Source organism: Helicoverpa armigera, chromosome 23, assembly GCF_030705265.1.
Source record: "Helicoverpa armigera isolate CAAS_96S chromosome 23, ASM3070526v1, whole genome shotgun sequence".
NCBI classification, from domain to species: domain Eukaryota; kingdom Metazoa; phylum Arthropoda; class Insecta; order Lepidoptera; family Noctuidae; genus Helicoverpa; species Helicoverpa armigera.
Genome location: NC_087142.1, coordinates 6,855,901 through 6,874,962, shown reverse-complemented (window position 1 = coordinate 6,874,962; position 19,062 = coordinate 6,855,901). Strand labels below are relative to the sequence as shown.

At 38.2% G+C, this 19,062-nt stretch overlaps 1 protein-coding gene and 1 non-coding gene across 8 annotated transcripts in view; both read right to left on the bottom strand.

Moving 5' to 3' along the window:
• Positions 1–19,062, bottom strand: part of LOC110376274 (klarsicht protein) — a 275,563-nt gene that overhangs the window by 27,822 nt on the left and 228,679 nt on the right. For 6 of the 7 annotated variants that reach the window (XM_049837835.2, XM_049837834.2, XM_049837837.2 and 3 more), the window contains 9 exons: positions 7,429–7,599; positions 5,505–5,660; positions 4,925–5,099; positions 3,894–4,468; positions 3,522–3,665; positions 2,983–3,219; positions 2,302–2,537; positions 1,668–2,043; positions 751–1,551 (listed from right to left, as the gene is read on the bottom strand). In XM_049837835.2, coding sequence (XP_049693792.2) covers positions 751–1,551; positions 1,668–2,043; positions 2,302–2,537; positions 2,983–3,219; positions 3,522–3,665; positions 3,894–4,468; positions 4,925–5,099; positions 5,505–5,660; positions 7,429–7,599 — 2,871 coding nt within the window. The remainder of the gene's footprint in view (positions 1–750; positions 1,552–1,667; positions 2,044–2,301; positions 2,538–2,982; positions 3,220–3,521; positions 3,666–3,893; positions 4,469–4,924; positions 5,100–5,504; positions 5,661–7,428; positions 7,600–19,062) is intronic. The other variant, XM_049837840.2, reaches the window with a different exon arrangement.
• On the bottom strand, positions 15,594–15,733 carry LOC126054069 (U4 spliceosomal RNA). Its single transcript, XR_007510673.2, has one exon. It is a non-coding gene; the product is annotated as a U4 spliceosomal RNA (small nuclear RNA).

Below are 19,062 nucleotides of genomic sequence, written 5' to 3'. Positions count from 1 at the left end.
ATGGCCAAATTTAGTTGCGATTCCAATCATGAAAGTTTCACTCGTGTACTAAAGCCAAAAAATACTGATTTCAATTCTAATAAAAAATCACTCTGAGCAAAAATCAATAAAATACAACTACATAATTGTGAAACTGTCACAATAATGATGAAATAAATTAATGAGTTAGTAATTTATCCGTACGTACACTGCGATGGTCAGACTTACGTATTCACTAGCATTTATAGATTATAAACTATAAATGCTTGCAGTTTGTACATAAATAAGTATTTACTTTTAATTACAACTATTCACACTATAAGTACTCATGTCATTATATTGGAATGTCTATAAGAGATCGTAGTTACCTCTGGCTACCTATGCATATCTGCTTACATTTTTACATGCATTTGTAAAATGCAGCTAAACCAAGCTGACAATTGACTATCAGAACAAACGTAACATATCCTATAAATAACTATAAAAATGAGTTCGTTGTCAATGCGTATATATAGGCACGTATACGTGTTTAACGCGTCTGACGATCGCAGCGAACCTAATGCGTATACTTACATAAATAAGGATAAATATCACACAAGCCCAAGCCATATGTCATTGGAGGTGTATGTAAACTATAACTAGGACGGAGAAGGCGGCGACGGCGAGGCAGAGCCGCGCGCGCAGGCAGGCGGGGCGGCGCGTCACGCACGACACCGCGTCCGAGTCGTCCGAGAAGCTGCTGCTGAAATCGTTATCGAATTGTGTCCTTACGTAGTCGAACGCGCGCAGCAGGTCGGGCGAGGCGTCGTGGCGCGCCAGCTGCGCCTCCGCCGCGTCCAGCGCCGCGCCCGAGCGCCGCAGCAGCGCCCGCGCGCCCTCCGCCTCCGAGTCCGACTCGCCCCAGCGCCGCTTCACCGGGCTCGACGACTCGCCCTCCGAGTCCGCGCTCTCCGTCGACCGCCGCCGCAGCTCCGACAGCGCGATCTTCTGCAACTCCGACTCCCCGTCCTTGTCCGTCCTCCTCCGTCTGCTCAGCGAGTCCAGTATGTCCGGCCGGTTGTTCACTTCAGTATACTCCAACGAGCTGTTGATCTCATCGCTGGTCAAGTTCGAGCTGTGCCGTCTGCGGCTCAGAGCCTGCACGTTGAGCAAATCGAACTCGGGCGATCGCTTGCTGTTTTTGCGTTCGCTCTCTGACGGTTTGCGGCGTCGAACGCCTTCGCTGCTTTCGATGCTAGTGTTGTTTCTAGATCGTTCTAGACTGTCGAGGAGGGACTTTTTGCGTTCGGCGCTGGACATGGACTTTTTCGGTTTTCTGGAGGGTGTTTCTATGGGCGAGTTTCTGGTGGGCCGCTTGTACCGAGGGAGGCTGCGCTCTCGCGACACGTCGGAGGGGGGACGGCGCCGGCGGGTGCCGCTCGGGCTCTGGTCGTTCTCGGGCTGCGCTGACAGGCTGGAACAGCAGTCGGACTGCGAGTCCAGGAAGGCTCGGTAGTCATCGCCGAACTCTAGGAGACGACGCGCTGCATCCGAATCGGGAGCTTCTGAATATGGTTCCGAGTTGTACTTTTCCTGTTGAAAAATAAACTTGATTAGTTATTCCATTTTATTGACACCCGTCAGTAGTTTTACTTAGAAATTAAAAACACATATCATCAATTACTTATGTAAAATACTTCAAAACTGACCTGATAGAAATCCCACGCTTGCTCCGAAAACGAGCTATGCTCTTCAGTGCCTGCGGTCACACTTTTGTCTATATCTGAGTCCTTGTCTATAGATAAGTCCCACAACCGACTGGGGTCTCCTAAACTTAGAGCTATGAAGTTCCTTTCTCTTTCTAGGCTTCTAGCTAGTCGGGGCCTTACTGGGCCTCCAGCAGGGCCTAGTTTGAAGCTCGGGGCCACTGGTTCGGCCTCATTTTGCTCTGGAATGGCACTGTCGGGTTCCCGGGTCGATATGTGGGTCTTTTCGATGCTCTTGCGCAGGTGGGCGATGGTGGCGAGTTGTTGCTTTATAAGTTCCTCGTCGCTGTCGTTGCCTGATGTTGATGTTGTGTCGAACCTGTTGGGAGAATAAGTTGTGTGAGCTTTGTTGGTTTCGTACTTAGAAGTCAGTGGAGCCTTGTAAAAAATGTGGTATGTCAAACTTTATTGTGGACAGATAAATACATACATAGATTCTAGTAATGAAAAGATTAACTTTCGATTGTCTGCGACGTCAAAAAATCAGGTCAAGGCCATCTTTTTAGTAAAAACCTATTATGTACTAGATACAATGTGATGAAGATGTCTTTGTTACAAGCTTCAGTCTATATTTTACCTGCTCTTCCTACTTGTAGCGGGGTCACTGGCAGCACTTCTCTCGTGCTTGTCCTCAATCTCAGGGCTCAACCTGCCGCAGAAGGAGAGGGACTTCACAAGCCTCTCTCCCCTCCTCACGGCGGTATTATTTCTGCGAAGTTTGAGCCTCTTGCGCCGGAGCCAGCCGTGTTTGTCGCCAGCCTCCACGCAAGACGTGCAGGCTTCTGTCATCGTGTTCGTACTTGAGACGTGACCCTGGTGATGGAAGATGGAAGAATTAGGAATGTTTTAAGGTAAAACTGCTGTGCTTCAAATGCAAAACTTTCTGATTGGATATTAGACAATTTCTTGATACATTAAATTACTGTCTGTAAAAAGGACCTCAAGTAAGGTAGGTTACTCAATATTGTGATTGAAAACTACATTGGCAATGATGCAGCGCTCCAGCTTGCTTCTTGCAGATTTAAAATCTTCTAACATTCGATATCCCAAAGACGTTGAAATTAAACTTGTTTTATAATATCTGAAGGAAACCTTATACTCTACTAACAACATGAAAAGCACATAAATACAATTAAATTAATCACAAATGCGATTGAAAAGCCGACAAGTGCTATATCTAAAGATTGCCCATATTGTATTTACATATAAGATCTAAAATATTGAAATCTTGAATTTGCTTAGTTTTAAGCCGCCATACCTGAACCGTAGTAGAACTTCCACGAAGCTTTGAGTTTGAGTTAGAAGGCGTCACCCTCTGAGGAGACGCGAGGGTGTTCAAAGCAGATTCAGATATAGACATGTTGTGCGACATAGCGGCAACGTCGCCCGCGGTGGGCGTGGCCGCGAGCGAGGTGCCGGCGCCGCTCAGCTGCGACAAACATGACACCGACCACGGCCGTGCGCTGTTGCCAGCCCGCTTCTTGCGCAGTGTCACCTAAAGCGAGAGTATGCCTCAACCTTATGTTATGTACAGTGCGATGTTAGTCAAAATCAGTGTGTCAATGTTAAAGCACACAGATAGTAACATTATTTATACATATGTTCTTTTTTTATCTATTACAGATTCTTTGCTGAAGTGCAGGTTCAAATTAGATACTTGGAAGTTCCCAAAATTACATCATTTGAAGAGAAAATTAGATACTGACGTGTCATTACATGGTTAATTAATGTTGTAAGTACACAAACAAAGCTAATCGATATTAGTCTTTACTACACGTAGGATAAAGTCTATTTTACCTTGGCATGGTGTGTGGGAGTTACGGTGCAAGTAGAAGTGCTCATGTCCATGGATGAGTGGATGTTTCGTTCTTCGGATGTCAGGGAGGTGTCCACTTCACTTTCAGTTGTGTATTCCCCTGAAGCATCGTAGCTTTCTGTGCACTGAAAGTTAAAATACGAATGAAAATTATCATATAGTTGTATTTAGGTACCAACAACACAGTAGATCACTTGTAAATGAAATTCGTATAATTTTTTAATTAAGTAAAAGTAAATGACCTTTTCCAAGTATCTAATAACATTGTTTTAGTCACTAGCGGTTGGATTACAAATGACTTTTCTCAATAAATTCTGAGAATGTGCTCAAAGGATAACTTTAAAGTCACTAACCTGATTATTATCATTCTTGCCTTCCGAGCTCTGATTCAACCATTCCTTGATCCTGGACATTTTGTTTCTACTAACATTCTTTCCCTCCTCTTCAAACGACAGCGGCTTAAAACTCCTCGAACCCTTCTTTTTCGACAGCGCTTGTTTCTGCACCAATTCCTCTGCTTGGTTCACTAACCTCACTATATCTTTGGACCTTTCCACTCTCAATAAATCCGGTGTTGATGACTCTAATTTCGGTTTTGGCGACGGTGGTTTTTCTTTCTTTTCATCCAAGGGTAATTCGCACTGTATTTCAACTGATGACGTCATTAAATCTGTGGAGTCCTCGTTACCAATTTTAGCACCACCAACGTAAGTCCATTCTTCTTCTGAAGATTCTTCTTGTGACTTCTCTGTTTCAATCATCTGTCTGTCCGAATCTGTGTCGTGGTGCCTGAAGTAGAATGTGGCCAAATGTTTCGATTTTCGATCTGTTTGATTAAATTTCGACGTGTCAACTGGCTTCTTTCTTTTAATTACTGTCGGCGGAGTTTTCAATTTTCCTTCGATGCCGACGTTGTGTACTTCGAGGCCTGTGGAAGAAACTACGGTTGTATGATCGTATGCAAATACCGTCACTTGTTTATTTGTTTGTAAATCACTGGATTTTTCAACACTAAGCACAATGCTATTGTTTTAGAATTCAAATCAGTCGAGAGTTGTGTGCTATGTGAAAATGGAAAGCGTTGTTCATTGATGGTTTGCTATTGATATGTGAAATGTCACGCGTCATTGTTAAGATCATAAGAAGGGATATCTTTACCTATTTAGAATGAGGTGAAGATTGTTTTTATACCAGTATAATTATAGCCATCTTAGCACTATAAGTGAAAGTTCTACAGAGAACGGACATATCTTCAAAGGCTGTACCCAGACCAAAATATAATTATGGACGGTTCAGTAATTGACAATCGCAAGACCAAGAAGGTTTCTAGGATGTTAGAGCCACCCTCTTTGAACCTAAGTGTGGGTGATGTTCTAGAAATTACCATCGACATGATCAGTAGCGGGCACGGTCTGGTCAGTGGTCCGCGCGGTGACATCACAAGCACCGGGCACGCGCCTCTCGTCCGCCATCTTGGAACAGCGCGAGCGCTCCAACTCCGACTCGCAATCCGACCCGAAGCCTCGCCAAGTGTACGTTAGCACATATTCTTGTTCCTCCTGAAAGAAAATTAATTTGTTAGTCTTTTTTGTCAGTTCTAGTGCAGTTTTAAAGCCAGTGTTTTGAATGGTTCGCTGTAATATATTAGCTTATCCTTAAAAGACGTTGTGGGATTCGTTGCTGTCGTGAAAACTGACGTCGTTGTGGTATATGAATAACATTAACTGGGATCCTATAAGAAACGAACTCCAGCTCTTCAAGAATTAAAATGTACGTAAAGTGAGATACAGTTTCGAAGATATGAGAGAAGTGCAGACTAAATTGCATCATCATCACTATATCCAAGTATAAAAAGGAAGATGTATTGTGTTGTTCAAGTTGCCATATTTTGCTCACGATTTTTGCACCAGTATTCAAGTACTACAACTAAAACATAAAGAAGGCCAGTGGCCAGTGATTCTTACCTCAGACGCAGACTGTCTGCTATCCAGCGAACTATCCCTTCGTCGCGCATTGACCGGGGTCCTCTGTCTTCGTGGCGAACCCTTCTTGCTGAGCCTCGGCTGCTTCAGTGCTGGCTCGTCGTCACTGTCACTCGCAGCTTCCACTGACAAACAGCCCTGGAATAATGGAAATTAGTTGGATTAAACATTGTGTTTATAAGTTTAGATGTTTATAGTTTAGATTGGAAAAATGGAGCTCCGTCAGTTACAAATTGATATGACTTTTTGGAAAAAGTAACACTCATTTTCTCCTGGTCCTTTTAATAAAGTGCTTCTAATTTTTTTTGTCCGCATTGCCAGTAATTGTATTTGCCAAAAGACCGTACCAGTACTAATGGTTAAATATCAATAAAGACTTAATCATAAACAATAATTTTACCGGTAAATATTGTGTCTTATCCGCCAAACAACAAGATTTTGCCAGTGCACTCATATTATGTAAATTAATCATATTTAATACATAATTCCGCGTTGTATTTACGTGTAGTTATCACAAAATACCAAATATTACTACGATAAAAATCGTTCGTCTCACTAAGCACGTCATATTGATTGCAGAACTGATAAAATATCTCTGAACATTGCTTATAACCTAGATCAAGGTCCATTTTGGTAGACATCTACTAAACTCATAATATTGCTTGGATCAAGGTACAGGTACAAAGTGCAAAACATACCTACATAGGTCTAAAATATTTTTACAAGTCACTACAAGATATCTAAATAAAAATATTCCAATCGTTAACTCTAAAATTCTCAGTCACACCGCCATAAAAAAAATCAAATATTTACTGCATCCATTCATAAGCTATCCAAGCAAATCCATTTAAAATTAATTTACGACCAATAAAAGTCATTTTTAAGATCCCCATACATTCATAGGCTACCACGAAATGATATAAATTAACCCTCAAAAGAGTCGTTATGGTCTAACTATCCCTAAGCGTGATATAAATGGGTCAACTATTAAGTGTAACCTAGCAACGGGGATCATAACATGGCGGATACCGTGCGTATAACTTACATTATTTATTTGTGTATGACAGAGGTCACGTGGCCTAACCCTTTAGTGTCCACGTTGTATTAAACGCCATTGTTTCGAAAATTCAATAATGCGTGTGTGGTTTTAATGGACGTATTTTTGTCCTTGAACAGAGTAGCTAGGGTATCTTTTAATCTGAATATTATTCTGGTCAGTATTTATGCTATTTGCATACTACTCATAACCACTACATCAAATTACTGACACTAACACTGACTGAAAAAGTATATAAGTACCATAAAGTCACCTTGCAGTTTCAATTTAGGCCCTAACCAATTCACAAGCCCCTACTTTCCCAGAAATTGAAGTTTTAGAAAAATATCACCCCATAGCTATTCCACTCAATTGCATCCCATTGAAGGGGGTTAAATCAATTCTGCACACTTGGGGTCTGGTGTCATGTTTGCAAACAACTCCGGGTGGCTGATTGCCCTATTGTATTGGTGAGAATATAGTGAGCAACGCTATAATGTCGCTTGCTCTTTTAGGAGATAGGGGGATAAGGAAGTACTAATTTCGTACGGAGTTTGATTATGGGTTGGTGTTAGAAGAGAAGTGATATATAGGAAGACGCTTTGTGAAATTATATTTTTGTAAGTGCGTTTAAAATCAAAAAGGTTACTGTATACTTGCTGATTCTGACAGTACTATTAGGCACCTGATAAGATTCTATCCTTCGGTCATGATTAGGTTTTTTAAAAGCTCTCTCCGAACTTAACATTTGAAAGACCATCATTGCGCGACCCACTTTTAAAATGCAACAGACTTCCTAACTGATGGAGTGACTTCAACTCATGCTATCAGTATGCAATATATGTATATCAATAAGCTTGTTTTATTTACCTGATTATCGATCCTAGCCAAACAGGCTTCCAAATGGCACTGCCACTCAATCGCCCGCAGGTACAGCAGATGCCAACGACGTTCAAGCGCACGCGCCGCGTCTCCTCCACCGCAGAGCCTCACCACCGAGCTCACGATCCGACCGTGGCATTCCACGTCGCGTTGTAATACCTGGGGGAGAAAGATACATACATGTGATAAGTATAGCAATTCAAAAGAGGGTGAAAGTCTGGAAGGCCGCTGGTAAGGGTTAGTCAAAACAGATGGATTCGCAGCATCATTAGGACGAACTTTCGAGGCATCAAATTATAATGACTATCATGATTTTACTTATTGAAACGAGAAGGGAAAAATAGAACGGGCCAATTGCTCGCAATACACAATATATACTTAATATAGGGAATTTATACGCTGATTAGGTGCGCCTACGGTGCAAGTTGCGTCAACGTGAGTTCCAGCTACATTTCTAAGTACCGCCACTACTAACCATGAAAGAGAGATCACTATAGCTGATATCACACAAACAGTTTTAGGTTAACAAAATGACAAAACATAAAAACCTTTTAACAAACACAATGCAAGTATCGATACTCATCAAAACAAGAATGCGGATCTCATAACAAACAAGATCATAGTTTCCGATACGAAATTCGTTGCGTAACACAGAACCAATACTATAAAGGAGCCGGCCCTAGCCTTTACATCCAAAGAAAAAGAAACAAAAACTATCAAAGTTTACACAATAAAAGATGGCGGTGCGAGAGCGAACACCGACCAATCAAAATTAACAATAGCCGTTGACACAATAAGTCAGAGCCATTTAGTTGGAAAAAATAAAATTGAAAATCGAACAATGAGCGGAACGTGCTCTGGTAGTCGCGCACGCGCATCTGACTATGACAGCCGATATTACGGTATTTATCAACAAAGAAAATTTCGTCGAGAAAGATGAATTCCTGATTTGAATTATAGGATTTTCCTGTTTTGCATTTGTTTGTCAAGTTCCTATAACAAATTCCAGGTATACGAAATGAGTTCTAGGTAGAACTTGTTTTCATTCGGTCTTAAAAAGCGTGAAATCAAACTGCGCCTGTCACGTCCTGATCGTATTTGTCACCATTATTCAGCACTTACTAAGAAGGTGCTAAAAGACCAGTACTCAAAGTATACGAGGCAAAATAAATCGTAAACCATGTTCAAGTTGACTAACATCACTATGCAGAATTATAACTAAATATTCCGACAATCCGAGTTACGATCTTCGAGCGTACTATCGTCACAGATACCGTCAAACCGACTTCATTGGCCTATCTAGGAGTAAAAGATGACATCACAAGACATGTCGACGGCCAGTAACAGTTTCTTAGTGAGATGAACGACCATAGATTGGATCAGTTCTGTTACAAACTCGCGAAGGGATACCATGTTTGGCGGTATCTTGGGACATGGCCGGCTTAAGAGGTGTAAGAAATATTTACTATCAGATGCGGTAGGAGATATCTCAGTTCTGGGTATTACGGCTTTGCTTAATGAGAGGAGTTTGATGGTGCTGTGATTGTACTTAATACTTGCAGAAGTATGAAAAGATAAGACGAAAGGGCATTTGTATAAATATAAAACTGCGTTTATAGTGCCTTGTTCATAACTTTAACTAGAAATAGTGGGTCTAACTACACGAGTCATTGCTGGCTCTGCTAGCGTTGCATCCCATATAAATTACAACTAGATGGATGCACCGATTACATACCAAATTACAAATTTATCGAGATCGTTGGACGTCGTTCCGATGCCGATTGCTTGGGAAAACGATACGGAATAGGAATGGGAAAGTTTACTATTAGAACCGACAGTTGCTTAATACGAGTTAGACATAATTTGATTTTAGGTTTAGTAGGTTCCTTAGCATATATGTTTAGGTTTGAAGACCCAAGCACAATGGGCCACGACACCGGTAAAAAAACTACATAAAATTAAAAGCTTTATGGTGTATTCTGGAGCGTTTTATAAGTTATATTGAGGTCACAGATACAAGATTTTTAGTGGGAGAAAATTTTATAGCTGTATCGTAACTATCCATAAACTTTTATCATTCGATAACATATATTAAGTTTTGATAACCAGGTGAGAAACGAATAGGCACTACCAATATCGCCCACAGGTAAACATATTATTAGTTTATTAACTAAAGATGAAAATGTAATATTTATTTTCACACGGAATATGTTGTGAAACTGGTTTTAGAAATGAGTTTCATTGATGCATCAACAATTTCAATATTATTGTTATTATATATGTCCATATAAAATGAGATAATATAGAAGTTATATGTATTATTTATAGGACAATTTATTTGTAAAAGTAATCATTTTCATCGCAAGAGAACATGAAAGTAAATATTGAGAATATCAATACTGAACTGAATATTAGAAACGAATTTCTAACCATACTAATATATCTAACCATTTTAATTTAGCAGTTGCAAAAGCCATTAACCAAAAGGACATCTAAAGGACAAAACATAAACTTGCAACTGATATCGCAACTACAGATCCTAATTACACACTCATTACAAATGATACTATCCTTAATATAATTATCACTTTACACGAAGCCTTACTCCAAAAGGTCGGAGGAGTCAAGGCGAATAATGTCATTTGGCATTTTCTTAGCGAATCCATTCGTGATATACCGAAGCTTCGAGTAAGGCAGTTAACTCTATTGAAACGTCAAAATGATTAGTAGGCGTCATGCTCAATGCATGCTGATGATGTTATAAATGTACTAACAAATTGTTTGTTGGGTGCTGCAGTTGTAAATGGTCTTTTAAGTTGAAGACAGTGAAGGCTAGCTCCCTTTCAGTGATTGATTATGTCTGTATTGTCACGATTTTCTTTAGGTACAATTGGGCTTGATTTCACTACAAAGCTTAATTAGATATTATCTTGTTTCTGAACATGGTTAGTTAGTGCATCAATTTATTCAGAATCTTTATTAAAATATCCATTATTATCAAGCCATATTTTTAGCTTGTCAACGTTAAAGTGTTCGTTGACTTGTAATCTGATGAAGCCATGGCAAATCAGTTCACCATGGCGATAAAACTGAATGGGATTACGCAAGTTAGGAGCCCATGGTTACTGTTGTGCTTAGTCAGGCCACGATTTTATTTTTTATTAGATTCTGCTGTTGCAACATTTTGATTCTCGTTGAAATTGTGGAAGGTGGGAACTTTTGGAAACTCGGCTTGCATGAAGTAATAGTCCATTTAAATCTTATTACATCATGCGCTATCATTAGTATATCTTAAAGCATTGCCAAATTTTTAACATTTACCTGCTATTTTGATACATTGCCTAAAGTAAAGAATCCTTTGTAAAACATATATATATTCCTTTAATTATGTGCAAATCATAAAGCTTTAATAAAGTGAGTGTATTGCTCATTGTTGTTATTGGCATTCGAATAAACGGTCATATTCCCACGCATTCCTTCGATGGCTATAACTTTGTTCATCTCCATAGAATGCCCACACATAAACTGTTACCTCATAATCGAGACATCTATTACTTTCGATAACAACAATGGCTAAATGCATTTCCTATGCATTGTACTGACAATAATGATTGTCTTCGACGTCATTATTACCAGTTTTGGTACAAACGTCATGTACAATGGTACGAGTGTCGTGTTGCAATGAGTATTTAGTTGTTGGACGTGGTTTATCATCATAATTGACAGATGTAAGAAAACGTCTCATTGTTTCTTGGTTTGTAATGACAGTATTTGGTCGGAGACTATTGTGAACTTGATGTTCATATTCGTTTAGATTAACTACAGCAAAAATCATAAACCTTAATTTTGTGTTTTCATTATCACATTTAAGCAACACTTTTCCTCTGCCCTTTATTAGAAATCAAACTTAAGCTTTAACAATAGAACAATAAGTACAAGGAAAACGCTTACCCGCAATTATTTTTTCTGGTACAAAGTATAATTTGTAATTATTGGCTACAGAAGATAACGCGTTAAAAAATTAAGAGCGACAAGATAATTGTGGGCTTTTGTTAACCATACTTATAATTACTTTAAAACATAAACAAGGTCAAATGTAGAAGTTATACTAAGACGGATGTGTTTATACCTTGAGGCTAAAGTAGAGCCTATTCATGATCAAGCGTTTGATCTCCAGTGCTTTGTATGAAATTGCAAAATGTAATTATGAAACGAACATATCATCAATGTAGATTATAGTTTAAAGAAAGTTGTGTCTTTGATTGAGAGTGACATGTTATAATACATCAGTTTCATATTTAGTCTCATACATATGCAGCTGGTGGTAAAAAATTAATAATATGTTATGGGACTTCGGCGTATAGAGATTTCACTTGTCACCATTGTCTTAAGAGCTTTTTGTATTGTTTACCATTGGATTAAGGAACTTTCCTAGTAAAGAGTCGTGAGTCGTTAATTTCGAGTAGGTACTTATTTCACCTGCCTTTAATTTTCTTTTGTGAGCATTACAAACGAAGTATTATTAAATCTTTTGAAATTGCAGTCATGACCCCAGCTCCGGAATAATTTACAGTTTGCATAAATGAGTTTCTAATGGTTTTAAGAAACGCATTATACTTACCATTTGTGAAGGTCTAAGGATGTCGTAGATTTTCGAATAAAATGTACAGTTTCCAGCCTTATCTCAGAAAATAATAGAGTCTACAGTTAAAAATCTTGAAGGCCTTTACGCTTTGCATCAAATCATTTTATTGCAGGTGTTAATCATTTCCGTTTCGTATATCCCATGCGGAAATGGTACAAAGCTAATTATCCATTACAATGTGCTTTATGTCAAGGCAATAAAATTGCAAATTGATTGTTCTAACTGCACGTGAAGTTTACGTCAAGGTCTAAACAGCGCATGCCGGTGGAGTCATCGTCCGCTGTCGACGGAATTAGCCGAACGGTAGACGGAAATAGCCGAATGTGAAGAAATATGCGCCTGTCCGCGTTTCTGCAAATGTTTAAGGTGAGACGGGGTGCGCACGCGCGGTCAATGGCGGACTGTACCTGTTTATATCTCAGCCCTTTTAAACTAGTTTTACGGTTACTGGAACTTACATAATCTTTGTTTACAAAGACAGGATGTTCTGACGACTAAAGATTTACCGTTGGAGTAATAAATAAAGTTTAAGAACACAGTAACACTGTCCCATCTCAATCCATTTGGAAATACAGTTTTCTAATCACAATAACGTACATACAAATGGGTTTTGTCTATATTCAAGTTCGAAAGTCTTCGTAGGGAAATTTGCAAGCCGCGGAACAATAGTGCAGACCTTACGACCTATCACGTTTGACCATAAAAGTGACGCTATAAAAGTTGTAAGTAGCACTTGCGGCTGGAAGCATGTAAGTGTGACCATAGATGTAAAGGAATGACTGTAGAAGCAATATGCTTGAAAGACGATTCAATTGACTTGCAATATTACGTATAGTGCTGTGGAACTGGTAATGATTTTAATGGTATTGGATAAGGAGTTGAGTTATTTAACAATGAAATTATATTGATCTAAAATCTCTTTCCTAATACATGCTTGGAGTTCAATAATATTGATCAACGACAAAGCCTTGACTTTATTGAAGATATGGACAATATTGCTATTGTTCGTAAACACGTGCACTTTAAAACCAGTGATAGGACAACTGGCTGTCACGGCGGGTTAACTATCAAGGCCTTTTGCATTCCTAGCTAATTGTCTTTCAGATAGAACTGCGTTCACGACTGAGTCAGTAATCTTTTCAAGCGTTTGTAAGCCTTGAGACTTATTGTTTCTAGAATTTGATTAGTTTGTTAGAATTTAGGGATTTGAGTCAGCCAAGGCTGCTGGAAGTGAACGGGCTTTTGGAAGGATGTATGATGATGGTAATAATGATTTACTAGTAACTGCTGGTTTTAAGCAAACTGCAGATGGTTTCTGACGTATTAGGTATTATTTTAATCTTATACTTGGAATTCACATGAAAATCGATTATGTTTATGTGGAAGAAGTGTAAAACGCAGGAGGGTACATGAGTACTGAGACAATGCTTCCTTCTAAATCAGAATATTGAAGGACTTCAAAAGGGATTTATATCTTCCAATACCTCAAATCAAAATTAGTTTTACGATTCAGACTTATCTAAGCTCCAAGCTAAAACACAATTTGCCACAAACCTTGAAGGCTCGTGCGATATCCGAGACCAATCAGCTGCAATTATGCTGTCGCTATTTATCCAAGTGCACTTTGAGGTGCCGCAGTGTAAATCATTGGCAGAGAAATCAATCTAGTAGGTGCCGTTATAATATGGGTTATGTCAACGCAAAAGGGACGAACGGACGTAGGACCGGATTGAGGTAAGCAATTTTCTAGCCTAGGATATTCTCAATTTACTGTTAATCAGGGCTGGGAGACAGGTAAAAAGGGCAATCGTTGTGCTTTGGATTGTTGAGGTTTTATTAAGTTTTATTAGAAAAATAAGAAGACTGCTCTGGTTAATTGCAAAATGTGAAGAAAAAGATTTGAATTAGGTGGTGCTGCTAAGCGTTTTGTTATGTTTGTTCTTTTAATGAGCTCAGTGAGGGACACGTAGTCTTTCATTAAAAAAGAAGAGACCTGTTCAATTCTCTAAAGCTTATTTAGCACATGCAGAATTAGGTACCATTCACTTTACATACGACGAAGGCTATTCAAATAATAAGCTTGGTAAGAATGATGCTATCTAAAGCAAAGTTAATAACAGAAAGGGCTTACGTTCAGAAGCTAACATTTATGATGGATTGTCTGGATAACCAACTGTTACAACGAAACCTGTCTGAACTCCAACCAACCCTGATTTTAATCCACTAAGCAATGGACGTATTAGATCCAAGAGAAAGATACGTTACACTAATCCTTTGAAGAATAAGTAGGGACAGTCATTGGTAAGCAGCAAATTATATTCTGACATGCAATGAAGATAGACGGCCTAGGTGCAAAGTTTTTACTTTAACATAGATTATGTGTGTTCCCGGATGAACACACGGAGTTTTACTAGATACTAGCAATATATTCATGGTTTATTATTCATTAAAGTGCCAGGTTCTTGCTGTCAGCATAACATATGAATAAAAGAAGATTTTGCCCAAGTAGTAATAAATGAGAATCACCAATTTAATTTGGAGAAAGTTCTCTTTAAGGGTAACCGCAAGAACAATACGTTATAAAATATTACACAACACCAAGGTTTTTATACTTATTGCAGTCTAATTGGGTTTCTTTAACACATTTTTGTAATTTACTGAATTACTGCTGAATGACGTAAAGCCTGTCACTTTCATAGTGTTGATCAAAACAGAAACTGTTACTTTAGAACAATATTAAGCTTAAACCTTAAGTCAAAAGCTCTGCGTCCTCAATGTGAATAGCCTCTAGATTGCAGAAGACAATAAAAATACTGAAGCGTTCTTAATAGCCGTGCAGAAAAAACTAGACTTAATTGCTACACGAACAAAGCCGTGCTCAAGGCCGAAACACATTGATGGAGGCACACAGCAAAGATCCGTTACTCATTGTAAAGGCTTAACAGTAAGTTGTAACATTTTGAGTACACCACAGAGAACATAGATTGTCAAATAGCCGCCATCTTCCCACAGCCCGCGAGTAATTGGCGCGAATTAGCTCAGATTCACATAATGCCGCCATTACTCGCAGAATGTTGCCAGTGTAATTAAATAAACGTTCTTCGTAAAGGTTCACAGAAAACATTAGTCGTGTGTGTACTCTAGGGAATAGAAAAATTGAACTACGATTATAAAGCAATGACTTGCTGCCAGCTCTGAAGAAATAATTATAAATAGTTATTACTTACTGGAATTAAAAAGAATTTCAATTAAAGCTTTTAGTGAAGAAATATTGAAAATCTTTAAATGGGAAAATAAATGTGAAGTCGTCATTGTTAAGTGCAGCAACAAGATTTATTAACCATATTTATTACAATATGCAATAATCAATAAAAACTTAACAACATTTAAGAGAAACTTTAAAACAAAACGAAAACTATCTTCATCATCTTAACAATATGACATGATGAATTTGTAAATGTAGATGTCGCTACTTGCAATTATATTTTAAGATTCAAGGGTTTCTTAGGCCAATAACGGCCATTCAAAAATTGCCATCGCGGACGGTATTTCACGTCCACACGGCGGGGTATTGGTAAAGTTTTCAACTAGCAATAATCGCACCTCGGATTAACCTCATTGGTTACGACATTGCCTCTGCGCAAAGTTAACTTGAGAGAAGTTCGCGCCCGACCCACCCAAATCGTTGTAACGAAACCATAGCGCGATCTAACTCGATCCCAACGCCATCTATCGAGCGAGGGGTAAGTTTTTGTTGCGAACGCTTCTTCTTTGAGTATGGACAGAAAATAAAACTATGAATGCAAATTGGATACTCATTCAGCTGCGAATTTATAGCGTATTATAATTCATAATATTATAAGTATTAATAAAAGACTTGAAAAAATATGAGACAGGGTTTAAAACACAGATTCGAATGAAAACAACGAGGAAAACTATTTACGCTCAAACAAAAAAGTAAAGCGGATATCTCCAGTCAATTAACCTTTTAATTACATGGAAGAACAAATTGGCTAACAAGCCTCCAATGGATTGGGGACAATTTCATGCAAGAGCGATGTCGTAGAAACAATGAGAGAAACAAAACTATAACTATGGGAAAGTTTTTACAATGCTCGTAGAAATTAAAACTTAAGTGGTTACAAAAATTGTGACGCAACAGTAATTGTCGAGTACAGTAACAGTCGAGTAATTGAAGGAAATGGAAATTAAAATGCAAATGGATTTAACGTATGGTTTGATTCACTTATTTTCTTCGTAACATCTGATTAGAGAAATGTTGTTTTTTGCTAATAACATGATGTTAACAAAGTAAAAGCAAAATGACATGGTCAAAATGAGGATAAAGATTTCAAACAATCTCGCAAGAACAAAAGTCGTAAACAGATGATTCTAAATAACGATGACGATAGAAAATCTAAACATTATCGTATCCCAATCGCAATTGAATTCGTTACGAGTGATAGAAACAACAATATTATGAAACACCATAGCACTTATTACGTAAAAAGTGATAAAGAAAGTTGGAATCATACGCATAGTGCTGTAGACAGCCGTTGCGAATTGCAAAACAGTCGTTTCGAAGGAGCAGCATAGCGAATTAAAATGGAACCACCATTAAGAGGTCATTCTGACGTAATATCGAGTATCGATAACAAGTGCTTGCATTAGGTAAACCAAATGAGCCGTGAACGAATGAAGCCGTGAAATTAGCTATCTCAGATTGATGTAATGGGGACGTTGTGATAGGCAGACAAACAGAAATAACAATCTATATGTGTCGATGGACTACTAATACTGTAATATCGATATTGTATCGGAAATGTGTTGCAATTTCTCACGCCTAGCTGCCGAGTTGCGGATGTAACAGCTATTTTATTTGAACGAAGTAATAAAAGAAATAGAACAATAGCTTTGGCACCATCGCCATTAGATGATGTTACGACTGTTGTAAATAGTGTCCGTCGGAGAAAAGTAATTTATAAAATAAAAAAGGCATGGGACGTGGTTTACGTAAGTCTAATATTGCATTCAGTGCTTTGCCCTCAGAAAATGCAATAAGAGCTACTGGTATCAATTTCAAAATATTGATTAAAACACGAATAGCAGTAATATTCTTAGAAATGAATTACATGGTTATACCTAATATTGCTCATATAACAATTGCATTTAACGTGAAAATTACAAATGTTTCCATTACGATGAATATTTCTGTACAATCTGCGCTGTCAGATACATCGGTTGTCGAAATTACTGACAAACCGCAGCGTGATGAGCTCTTACGAAATATAGTGAATCATCAAAATAATGTAGTTGCGAAATGTTAGATGAAAAATTCTTGAGTAAAGGAAAAGATGAAGTTCTTGGCTTCTTTTGGCTGAGCTGCCGATTTTCAGAGTTTTAACTTTCAATTCTGCAATCCTTTAGTTCATTCAAAGAATGTGTAGGCTTGGCCGCTGTTACTTTATTGAAATGTGGTTCGATTTGGTTTTGATTAATGAAAATTACAGTTGTTCAATTGAGCGAAACTATTATTTTCTTATGTAAATTATACTTTGACTAAAACAGGTCCCAAGCATTCCTAATATTCATTTATCAACTCCCAAAACACGAACAGAAACTACAGTATTTAAAGAACCTAAAACAACATAAAAGACAGTTTTAAAATCAGCATTTGCTCTACATTTTCCTCATTTCCATATAAAAACAAACCATTTTCCTTACGTCACAAATCATTGACCCCATCCACGCCTCCATTGATTGTAAACTTGTTACTCTATCCATTATAGACATCGATTACCATATTACACAACACTGCCTTAACAAGACTGCTAATATGACAATTTACATATTCAAATTAGTCATGACTCATGTTGAGATGAATGAAGACATTTTGCGAATCCTTTGCCTTGCCTTGTAGCATCTCAATATTGTATCTATCTTTTCTTCTTCTTAATCGAGATAGGAATTTGACATTACTTGTATGGTGCTTATGTCAAATTTCTATCTCTAGTTACCAAATCAAAAGATAGACAGTATATTGGAAACGGCTATAAATCGAAGTTTCGTTAGATTATGATCCGATGCAACTCATCTTTGTTTATGCTGCCCATCCGGTGAGGAAACTGGCATTTGCAAGGCTTGTGAGTCAGTGCTATTTGCAACTTGGGTTTGGGTTGAAGGACTATAATTATGTCGTAAGAAGTACTAGCTATAGTGATGCACGATGCATTCAATGGAATATTTTTGAACAAGCCCCTAGCTCGAAATACGATTATAGCTTCTGAATTGATCAATCGAAACGTTGAAACAAAATTCAAGTCTTAGCAACCTATTGTCCTTATAGCAATAAAGCCTTATTGCTACATGTAAATAAACTAATTACAGTTAAGTTCCAGCTGTATTTAACACAGCTTTATCACTTGAGACTGTTCATTGCTCAACGCACAGCTGCGCTTGCCGCCCCGGCCATACATCGCACGCGCATATTTCACAATTCGCCATTGGAACGAGACCAATAACCACATTGTTTACATGTTATGGCTAGAAGAGGTTAAACGTAAACAAATTCAGTAACGGATAAACATAATGAGTTAAATTAGTGTAAATACGGTGGAGTTTATAAAGATGTGTGAACTTATTTAGGGATTTTATCGAGATAAAATATGTGTAAATTGCTATAAAGCATAGTAAAAGAGTTCCCATAAGGATCTCTCGCAGTAGGTTCTCTATGGTATTGTTATAGAAAAATCACTAACTACTAAGGAAAACAGTTTCTGAATTAATAAGGACCATTGACGTAATCAAAACTGAAGCTAATCAGCAATTCCACAACCAAAACTAGATAACTATTGCAGCAACACATCAAGACAATTGAGAAACTATAATAATGACCGTTATAAAACAATTCGAAACCCGTGCTGCACTGCGATATGGTCCATTAAAGAATTGCATCGAACATATGCGAGTGGCCGATC